The sequence below is a fragment of the Castor canadensis genome, chromosome 12, assembly GCF_047511655.1.
Source record: "Castor canadensis chromosome 12, mCasCan1.hap1v2, whole genome shotgun sequence".
In the NCBI taxonomy this organism is placed as follows: Eukaryota; Metazoa; Chordata; class Mammalia; order Rodentia; family Castoridae; genus Castor; species Castor canadensis.
In genome coordinates this window covers 63,540,366-63,552,429 of record NC_133397.1, presented here as the reverse complement: position 1 = coordinate 63,552,429, position 12,064 = coordinate 63,540,366, and the positions used below count along the sequence as shown (strand labels likewise).

Below are 12,064 nucleotides of genomic sequence, written 5' to 3'. Positions count from 1 at the left end.
CCACCAAGAAAACCCCCAAGAAATTTGCTGGTTGGCTCAACAGTAAAATGGAGATAACAGGAACAGAAGCCGTGAATTTGAGGGCAGATCAATGTCATTAGCAGGACAGGACAACAAAGAGGTAACAGGGTTGTTTATTTTTTGTTGCTTTTCTTTTTTAAATAGAGACTTGGTCTAACAAAAAAGTCTAGGAGTCATAAAATGACAAAAGTGTAACAGAAATACAGAGGCTAAAAAAAAAAAGCATTCAGAGATAATGGCTGAAAACTCTCTAGATTTGGTGAGACACAGAATTCATTCAAGGAGCTGAGTGAGTCCCCAAATAGTATAAACCCAAAGACATTCACCTGAACAATTCACAGAACAATTTCTGAAACTAAAGACAAAGAAAAATCTTGAAAGCAGACAGAAGCAATAACATATTATCTACAGGGAACACCAAGTTAAATGACAGTCAATTTCTTACGGAGGTCAATACGAAATAACCTGTAAAATGTGAATTATGTATCTGGTACACTTATCCTTCTAGAATGAATAGAAAATAAAGACATTTTATGGTGAAGAAAACTACAGAATTTGCCCATAACAGACCTGCCATCAAAGTATAGCTGAGTTCTCAAAACAGAAAGGAAATTACAGGAAAAAAAAAAAAGTTCAAAAAGGAAGAACAGCAACAGAACAACAGAATGGGTAAATAAAAGTAAATATAATACATGAGTTTCTAAGTCATATTTCAAGAATGATGCAAAAGTTTTAACATCACATGCCATCATGCTTAGGGTGTATAAAGGAAATATTAAAATAATTATATTTAAAGTGAGGATGGGTCAAGGGAACTAATAATACTTCATTTCCAGTAGTAAAAGAGTATAACAAGTCATGTAACAATACTGTGATACCTAGAGCAATCACTAAGAAAACTACCAAAAGCAATATACTCAAAATACTCTGAATAAACAAAAATGGAATTTCTAAAGTATGTAAGACAAGCGAAACAGAGGAACAAAGACAAACAAATAATAAAATTGCAGATGTAAGGCTTAAATACAGCAACTCATTTTTAATGCAAATGGTGTAAGTACACTAAATTATAGATGTTAGCAGTGAATTTTTAAAAAATTGTAAGAAATTCACTTCAAACATAATGACATATAAAAGTTAAAATTTTAAATTAAAAAAAACACCACAAAAATAACTATTGTACAAGGAAGACATCGTGGTGCACAACTCAAATCTTTGCACTTGAGAGAGGCAACCTGGATTACAACATAAAACCCTGCCAAGTGTGGTGGCTCACACCACCCCAGCTACTCTGAAGGTGGAAGATCATGGTTTGAGGCTAGCCCAGGCAAAAAGGTACTAAGAGCTCATCTCAAACAACAAGCTAAGCATAGTGGTACATCCCTATGAGTCCAGCTTCACAGGAGGCATATGATAGGAAGATCACAGCCTGAGGCCAGCAAAAACTCACGAGCCTATGTGAAAAATATCTAAATAAAAAGAACTGAGAGTGTGGCTCAAGTGTTGGAGCACCTGCCTAGCAATCATGAGGTCCTGAGTTCAAACCCAAGTACCATCAAAAATATATATATGTGTGTGTGTTCTATTGTATAAACAAGTCTTTTAAAAGTAGAAGTGGCTATCATATCAGATAAAGTAGATTTCAGAACAAAGAAAATTACTAGGGACAAATAGAGATATCACATAATTATATCAAATCCATCAATTCATCAAGAAGACAGAATATCAAATGTAAATACAGCAAAATCCAGTGTAATGTGAGAAATGCACTAAGAAATGGAAATGGAAACGGTAAAAATTAAATGAGTAAGAATTTACGCAAAATATTTGCCCCTTTTCTATATTCTCTATTGGTACCCCCATCTGCTACTGTGTTCCTTAAGGTTCTGTCCTGGGCATTTTGCTTTTCTCTGTACCTATGTTCCCTCAGAAAACTCAACTATTCTTTGTTTGTTTTTGTAGTTCTGGGGTTTGGACTTGGGGCTCACAGTTGTTAGGCAGGCAATCAACCACTTGAGCTACATACCCAGACCTTTTTTGCTTTGGTTACTTTTCCAACAGGGTCTCAAATTTTTATCCAGCCCAGCATTTTTATCCACTACGATTCTCTCATTTACATCTTCCGTGTAACTAGAATGATAGGAACCACCATGCCCAGCTTTATTGGTTAAGATGGGGGTCTCACTTTTTGCCTATGTTAGCCTCAAACCACATTCCTCTTGATCTCTACCTCTCTAGTAGCTAGATTACAGGCATGAGTCATCATTGTTATGGCATAATTTAACCATGGATTATTGAGATCTTAGAAATTTACATTTCCCACTTTTTTAACTGACTTTGAGAACATTTCAAACCAAATGATTTTCTGACAGATCAAATTCAGTAAGTTTAAAACTAAATTTACTTTCCTACTTGATAAGGGTATCACAAATTCTCAATAATCCAAACCCAAGCTTGTCCTTCTATTTCCAATTTGTAATATAACTGTGAATGCTTCATAATCCATAAGTGGAGCTAATAACCCCTCTTATAAATTATCCTAACTTGTACTTTGGACCCAAGTTGAACCACAGTTCTTCCTGCTCATAATTACAAATGATCTAGGGGTTTATTGCCAATAAAAAAATAAGGAATCGGGGGAAATAATTATCAAGACCCCATTTCAATACAATACTTATTGAACACAGACATGGACACTTCTTTCAATTGCATGCTCCTCACCCAACTGGTGATGGATGACTTCTTCCCAATAGGTATGGGGATGGTACTTGACACTGGACAAATGAGACTGACAATAATTTATTACTCACATATACTCACAGCCTTGGGGAGAAACACTAGGTCATATGGGGGTTACACCTGAGAACAGAATGAATATGCCGGAACAATGAGGGGCTGGATTATAGTAGCAAAAATAGCAAGTGAATGGCTTATTTGAATAATTTCATCAGCTAGCAGGGGAGTGAAGCCCATTAGGTTGATTACCAGGTGATAAACAAATCCTATAGTTGATAGGGGCATTTGCTGGGTGGGAAGCCTTTCCTACTAGTTGGAAGGCATATCTGGTGAGAGCAGGAATCGTGTGGCTAAGTCTTTTGAGGCCCTCCGGTTTCATGTCAAGACAACACATAATAATGAATCATAATTTTAGGCTTTCTACCATAATTACTATCACTCAGGAGCTCAGGATCTTATTGGCAGGAATGAAATGGCACAACTGAATATATCAACAGAAATAATCCATAAGATAGCAAAGAAGAACAGGAAGGAACACATGATAGAAAGGCTGAAAAGGAAGAGCAAAAGGGCCAATCTACCTTTCCCCAATCCCAACTTATAGAATGGAAGATTTACCCCATGCATGGCAAGTTGAGAATACTATATTCCAATTGCCCCATCCTAGCCTGCTTAGAGAATAGAGGTTCTATTCCAGGAGGAGGATTCCAAGAAGACTAGAATGAACTAGTCCCCTACCCAGCACCAGTCATGGAGAAGGGGTATATAATTCCAAGAGAAGTGAGCTGCTGTACCCACTCCCAGATTCCAGGGGAGGACCACAAAGATTCTGCCCAGAAGATGCAAGTCATAAGAACAGAGAGTTCAGCTGGGCATGATAGTACATGTAATGCTGACTGTAATTGCAGCATTAGGGAGGCTCAGGCAGGAGAATCATAATTTCAAGGCCAATTTGGGGTACACAGTGGTGGGGGGGAGGAACACAACTAAAAAAAGTCTTTCTGAGGTCAGAAAAAAGATTCAAACATTGGTCAAAAAGACTACTCCCTACACAAGGGCTTGATATTAGATAAGACTATGGAGCAATTTATTTAAAACAATAGAGCAATGACCTACCTTGCAATTACTTGTGGCTAAAAGGTGATATTAATAGGGAATGACAAACCAGAAACTTAACAGGGAGACCAAAGAAAGAGATCTGTAAAAGAAAATTGGCCTAAAACTATAGTCTTGGGGAAGGTACAGGTTAAGGAGACTAATCATAGATCAAAAGCTGTCAAACTAGGCACTAACATGATAAAGAAAACAATGTCAAATATTCTCAGCTCAAGAAACAGATATCTTTCTGAGTACAGCAAGGTATTATCTAAAATGTCCACTTTAAAACAAAAAAAAAGTAAGACAGGCAAAGAAAAATTTGGAAAATATGAATCATTCACAGGAAAAAAAACACAGAAGGGCAATAGAAACTCCATTTCAGTGGGGGCTCACATGTTGGACTTTACCAGGAAAGACTTAATATCAGCTATCATAAATATGTTCAAAGAGAATGAAATTATGCTTAAAGAACTAAAAGCAGATATAATGGCAATGTCTAATCAAATACCGAATAAGAGATAAAATACGGAAAAGAACCAATGGAAATTTTGAGATTAAAAAGTTCAGTAACTAAAATTAGAAAACTTCACTACAGGCTCAAGAGTAGATATGGGCAGACAGAAGAATCAACAAACCTGAAGAAAAGTCAATAGAAATTATGCAATCTGAATAACCACAGAGAAAAAAGAATGAAGAAAAATTAACAAAGGCTCAGAGACCTGTGACACAAAATTAAGTGCACCTAAGTACCAGGTATCTGGAGGTGGTAACTGACACCGAAAAAAAAAAGGAGCAAAAACCCACCCAAAGAGATGATAGCTTAAAAACTCCCCAAATAGATGAAAGACATTAACTACATAACTTAGAAGCTCAATAAGCACAGAGATTCACACCAAGACATAACAATCAAAACATTAAAAGACAAAATATCTTGAAAGCAGCAAGAGAAAACAAATTGCATACAAACACAAATAAGGTAACAGCTGACTTCTCATCATAAACAATGAAGACCAGAAGACAGTACAAAGACATATTCAAAGTGCTGGAGAAAAGAACTAAAAAAAAAAAAAAAAAGACTATTAACCAATAATTTTTAACCCAGCAAAACTATCTTTTGAAAAGATGAAGTAGGCTGGGATGTAGCTCAGTGGTACAGCACTTGCCTAGCATGAGCGAGGCCCTGGGTCTGGGTCTGGGTTCGATCCCAACACTGAGAAAGAAAAGACAAAAAAAAAAAAAAACCAGAATTTGTTGGTAACAGACCTACTATTTTATAATGAATACTAAGAAAAGTTCTGCAAAATGAAAGCAAGTAACACAAGATAATAATTTAAAATAATTTAAATTTATAAGGCAAAACAAAGTTCTAGTAAAACCAATAATGTAGGTAACTACAAAAGAAAGCATACTTACACATTTCTTTTCCTAATTTGAAAAACAATTTTAAGATACATAAAGCAATATTTATACAATTGTATGTAATTATATTTGGGGGACTATAAATATATAAAAATGTATACACTTCACAATAAGAGCAAAATAAGATGAATGGGGCAAAGCTGGAGTAGAACACTGAAATGACATCAGATGGTAAGAAGTATATGTGAACAAATTAAGAGAGTAAGAAATAGTAATAGGAAGATTAATATAACAATCTTTTTAAATACCTGCACTTCTCTAAGCACCCTTAAAATATATTACATGATACAGTTATAATAATGTAATAATGTATTTGGGGATTTATAACACATATATATGTAACAGAAATAGCACCAAAAGAAAGAAAATAGCTATACGGGACTAAAATTTATTATCATACCAGAATTAATTTAGCATAAATCAAAAGTATATTCTGATAAGAAAAATATCATAAGCCTTACAGTCATCACTAAAAATGTAACTTTTAAACTACCTAGAAAGTCAGTGAAGAAATTAAAGTATCACACTAGAAAATATTCACTTAGTGCAATAAAAAACAATAAAGAAGCAACAACAGGACATGAGGCAAACAGAAAACAAAGAGTAGACCATAAAAGGCAATGATATCAATAATGATATTAAATGTGAATAAGCTTCATATCTAAAAGCAGAGTGCAGACTGGATTAAAAACTAGAAAACTCAAGATGCAACTATGTCCCACTTATAGAAGATATATTTTAGATTTAAAAATACAAATAGGCTGAAAGGAAAGTGATAAAAATGATAAACCATACAAGAAGAAACCGTAAGAGCTGACTTAGTAATGTAAGACAAAATATCATTAAACAAGAAGTGTTACTAGAAATAAGGATAATTTGTAACAATAGAGAGGCCAATTAGTCAGGAACATGTATGTAAACATGTATAAATTTAACAACATAGCTTTAAAATACATGAAGCAAATCAAAGAAAAAAGAAGGGAAAAATAGATAAGTTGATGACTTCAATACCCTACTTTTGAAACTGGAGAAAACAACTAGGCAGATCAAGAAGGATACAGAAGACTTGAATATACAAACCCACTAGAATTAAGAGACATCTACAGAACACACCACCTAACTATAGCAGAATACATATTCTGCCTAAGCATAAATTGTACTTCTAAGGATAAACTATGTGCTAGGACATAAAACAAGCCTCAATAAATTTAAAGGACTAAAATCATACACAGAATTCACTTCTTTTCCCACAAGAAGTGAACTAAGATAACTATCAGACACAGAAGAAAATTCTTCTTATATGGAAATTAAATAATAATTAGACAATCAGAAATTCCCAAATAACCAAAGGATCAATGAAGAAAACTTAAAATGGAAACTAGAACATACTTTTAGATTAATTAAAATCAAAACACAAAAAACACAAGAAAGACTTTCAGCATGCAGTTAAAGGAGTGCTTCGAAATCCATCAATGTCTATTAATAGTTACGTTAATTTAAATAGATGAACCATCTCAAGTCAGTAGTCTAACCACACACAATAAAAAGATAAATAACCCCATTAAAAACTGGACAAAGAAGTTGAACTGACATTTCCCTTAAGATTTACAAATGGCCAATAAGCGTTAAAAAAGATATTTAATACAGTTAGTCATTAAGAAAATGTAAGTCAAAACCACGATAAGATACATCTTAACATTCACCAGAGTAGCAATAACCCTTTAAAAAGACAGTGTTATTGAGGACACGAAGAAATTGGAGGGTAAGGATTACAAGATAAAAATTACAAAAGAACACAAACATTCAGATCATAGGAAATCTCCAGAATCTTGTATGACTTAAAGGGAATAAAGAATTAACTGAGCTACAGAAGACAAAAGTGCATGCAAATAATCTTGTAGAGAAGAAATTAAGAGAGATCAATTTCAAGACAGAAAGCAAGATTATAGCTGGGTGTGGTTCATGCCTGTAATCCCCGCTACAGGGAGAGGCAGAGATTGGGAGGATCTCTGTTAAAATCCAGCTAGGGCAAAAAATCAGCAAGACCCCTATCTCAACAAACAAACCAGGCATGGTGTTAAACTGCCTATAATCACAGGTTGGCAAGAGGCCTAAGGAGGAGAATCCAAGGCCAGGCTAGGCAAAAAAAGTGAGACCCTATCTAAAAAATAACTAAAGCAAAAAAGGCTGAGGACCTGGCTTAAGTAGTAGAGCTCTTGCCTGGCAAGCACAAGGCCTGAGTTCAAAAAAAAGGGCAAGATTATTTGCTGAGGGAGGTGGCAAAGGATTGAGGGAGATTGGGGTTTACTTTATGCTAAAGTAAACGTGGATTAGATGGTAATTCTGAGAAGTAAACTATGATTAGAGATAATGATTTTATAATGTTGTCATCTTTAGGAAGCTGGTGACATGGTTCAACCACTGACTAAAGAACTAAGAACCAGGGAAGCAATGGTATTAATTCTCAGTCTGGAAACTGGTAAGCCACTGGGGCAAGTCCAACAACATAAAGATCAGAAAATCTGGAGTTCTGATGTCCATAAGCAGAGAAGAATGGTGTCCCAGCTCCATTAAAAAGAGAGCAAATTTGCCTTTCCGCTGCCTTTTTGTTCAATCTAGGCCTCAGCCAGTTGGATGGACCCAAATTGGTGAAAGCAGATCTTCCTTACTCAGTCCACTTATTCAAATCTCTTCCCCAGACACTCAAAGATATATCCAGAAATAATGCTTTATACCAATTATCTGGGTATTTCTTAGCCCAGCCAGGTTGCTAGAAAGGTATAAAAAGGTATTTTTCATAAGCTAGCCATACACTGGCAGAATGGCTCAAGTGACAGAGCACCTGCCTTGCAAGCACAAGGCCCTGAATTCAAACCCCAGTACTGGAAAAAAAAAAAAAAAAAAAAAACGCTAGCCATAATGAGTTAATTTTCAGTACCTTCTTTTTCTACATACCTGCTAAATGTTTGAGAGTCTTTGGTAGAGTGTCAGGAGATACTCTCAACATTCTGAGATTTGAAGAATGATACTCAGGCTCTCTGGTTGGCTCATGAGGAAATGAAGGCAATATAGATGAAAAGGGCTGGTTAATATCCAGACTACAATGATCTACCTATGAAGAAAGAAAAGAAATAAAGAAAGTAAGGTTATATTAAATTCAGACTTCAGCTAAAAAACAAAACTCATTATTTTAAAAATGAACATGGAGCAGTTTTAACATGTACTTAAGATAATGTACTCAACCCTCTTGAGTTTATACAGATGATAACTTGTTTGGTGAATTCTGAGAAGCCTCTACAAATCATTCTGTGGATTTAGAAACCTACCTTATAAAATATTACAAGTAGAAGGCCTAGAAGTTTTCTATCACCTTAGTTTGCTTCTTACAATAATAATCACTGAAGGACTGGAACTATGCTAATATTTTTGACAAGCTCAAGAATTTTCTTACAGGGAGAGGTATACTGCAGGGGATAAAAGAGTAAGAAAGACAAAACGAATATTTTTACATATTTAGAAGAAAAATAAGAGCACCAAAGAACTGTAGGTGTGATAAATTACCAAAACTCATAAGTTCTCAAACTTCTTGAAATAAAAGTAGTAGGGAATACAAATTGATATGAAATAAAAGAATAAAAGTTATCTTCTGAAAAAGAAGTTCCTAGTGTTCCAACAGCTCCTAGTAAGTCCTTGCTAGAAAAGAAATTAGAAACCATAACTGATGATACTAATGCATAAACTTAACTAATGCTTAACTTTTCACTAAATTCATAGTATACTCACATATACTTTCAAGTTTCCTTTTTTTTTTTTTTTTTGGGTGGGACTGAGGTGTGAACTCAGGACTTCACACCCGCATAGCAGGCGCTCTACACTTGAGCTACACCTCCAGTACATTTTGCTCTGGTTATTTTGGAGATGAGTGTCCACTACTTGCCCAGGCTTGCTTTGAACCTTGATCCTCCCAATCTCAGCTAGGATTACAGGCATGAACTACCAACACCAGGCTTTAGGTTTCTTTATTTCCATGCAAAGTTAATCCAGTTGTGCCCTCTCAAGAAGGCATCCAAAAGCACAAACAAATTTTTCTATCTTCTTTTATCATGTTTTTTTTTTTTAATTCTCAGAAAGTTGACAGCTGGGTATGGAAATAAATATTCTACATCTACTGTCTTACAGGTTTCTCTAAGACCAGTAGTTCTCAACTAGGGAAGATCTTGTACCCCGTAAAGGAACAATTTTCACTGTCATAAGTGGGGGATGAGTGAGTTGGTACCTATTGACTAGAGTCCAGAGATGCTGCAAAACCTCCTAAAACACACAAGACAGCTCCCTACAATAAAGTTACCCAATTCAAAATGATAACAGTACTTAGAATCCCTGCTTGACAAACAGCACAAAGTCTTTAAGATTCTATTATCCTACTCCTAAAAAAAGACTTTCTTATATGTGTGTATGTGTGTGTATAAAAGTACCAATCATATGATATATGGATACTTGTGTGAGACAGTGTATATGTTTAACAGTAGTTTCTCCTCACAGCTTCAAAATGAAGAAACATCTATTATAATCTTACAATCTTGATTTCAATAAAACGTCGTATCATAGCTTAAAACTATAGAGCTATTAAAGTAGGTAATATGAAAGAAAATGTAGACTAAAGAAGATGAAAAATATTTAAGCGATCACCAGATCTTCATTACTAATTGAAAATGAGAGAAATCAGGAGGAAAATGTCAAGATTTATTTAATTTCCCAGTTTTTAACCAAAATAAAGAATAAGAGATGACTAAGAAACTAGAAAAATGCTACAAACAAGTTGAATTTGAGATAATGGCAATGTTCACAAGAAATCTTCATTCAAAATGCCAATAAGGCCTAACTCAGGATAAAAATTAAGGTCTAAAAATATAGGTGATAATTACCCATACAGAGATAGGCTTTTAGCTTTTACACCTCAAGGGGAAGGTGGACCACTGGAGTAAGGAGACGTGGAAAGAGGAAAGAAAGAGAGAGAGAAATGAGAGAAGACAAGACCAAAAAAACCCCAAAATGGAACAGAACAAAGAAATCTATGACTGAAATCTTACTTAATTTGTATAGTTAAATGACTGAAATAAGGGATACTAAAAAAGTATGGAATATATGCTGCTACCAAAAACAAGGAGAAACTTAATACACTCACATACACACACAAGGGATATTTGGCAATGCCAAAGGATACAAAGTAGGAAACCACTAGTGACAGCCTAGTCTTCTTGCTTCAGCAACATGAAGGTAACTAACAGACAGGCACTAACGTAAGTGGTATATATCTTACTCCATTTAATAGGAGATTGATTACTGCTATTCCTATTTCTTTAAATAGATGAGGATGTGATCCTCCAATGACATTTGCCCAAGGCACAAGGCTTAAGAAAAAATGTACTGGCTCTGGTTTTTGGTTTTTTGTGTTTTTTTAGTAGTTCTAGCACTTGAACCCAGGGCCTCATGCATGCTAGGCAAGTGCTCTACCACTGAGCTATAACCACAGCCCAGCAAAGTAAATAAAAGTAAATTTGTAAAGTTAAAAATGACTTTCCAATGACTTTCCAAATATCTATGCTGTTTTCACAGCTCCTAGCTGCATTACAAATAAGTAGCTATTCAAACAATCACTTAAAACAATGGGTTGATATCAAAGAAAGTCAAGTAAACATGAACAACTATTCTCAGATAGATAAGGAGAGTAAGGAAGAAAGCAAGAGGTAAGCAAGCTCCCTGAAAGCAAGCTGAACCATACAGAAAGATTTCTTTCATACCTGACTCCTTGCTTCCCTAGTACTTATACTAAGTTACTCCTAAATCACAGAATAGAGCCAACAGTAAAGGACAGTACAGGAAGTATCATCTTTTCCAAACTAAAAGAATATACTTAAGGCTAGAGTTAAAGGCAGATAAAATTTAGAATAGTGATCAAAATTAATCTCAGTACATTAACTGAATATATACTTTCATTTTTAAGATAAGTTTTATCTACATGAAAAGCTGTTATTACTCACAAAAATAGTACTATCAAAAAAATTAGGACTCAAGTTTAAAATTGATTTTGTTTCTCATTCTTATTTAAACTGACTTTAAGCAATCTCCTTCAAAAACTTTCACTCTTGCTAAAGTAACATAAAATCTCAACCTTGGTTTTACAATTGTTAACCAGGGAAGCAGTTCATGATATAGTGGTTAAGTACTTAAACAGGGTTAATTTCCCACTGGATTCCCTATTTAGTGAATGATCATGAGCAAGTTACTTAATCCTCTAAGTATTCATCGTAAAGTGGGGATGAAAATAATTCCCAATAACTGTACTTGACAGGTCTTAGTGAATTATGTATTAACCCAGTATTTGAGCAGAGTGTTAGCTATTTTCATTCCCATTCTAAGATTGAAAATTAGAACTAAACAATGCCTACGTTAGAATACTGAATAAGAATAAGCTAATAGTCCTCTGTTATAATTTTCTTATAAAACAAATAAATAAAAAGCTCATCATGACATCTTTGTTCATCTCCTCATATCAACTAAAGATCTAAATATTATTATAATCCAAACTAGTAGCTTTATAATGACATACCAATCTTATATATAGGGAAATAAGAAAAGGAAAGTAGCATTAAGGACATCACATATTTTCTAACTACATTTAATGAGGAGCAGGACATAAGGATACCTTACAAGTAAGTGGGACCTAGCTTTGAGCCAACAGTATCAGACAAAGAGGATGGGCAAAGGGACTAGAAGAACATTAAAGCCA

At 34.7% G+C, this 12,064-nt stretch overlaps 1 protein-coding gene across 6 annotated transcripts in view; it reads right to left on the bottom strand.

The window, feature by feature from the left end:
- The window catches only part of Alms1 (ALMS1 centrosome and basal body associated protein), a 136,647-nt gene that overhangs the window by 101,490 nt on the left and 23,093 nt on the right, over positions 1-12,064 (bottom strand). For all 6 annotated transcript variants that reach the window (XR_012439764.1, XM_074049980.1, XM_074049976.1 and 3 more), the window contains one exon: positions 8,230-8,386. Coding sequence is in view for 5 of the 6 variants with exons in the window: in XM_074049980.1 (XP_073906081.1) it covers positions 8,230-8,386 (157 nt within the window). In the remaining variant the exon portion in view is untranslated. The remainder of the gene's footprint in view (positions 1-8,229; positions 8,387-12,064) is intronic.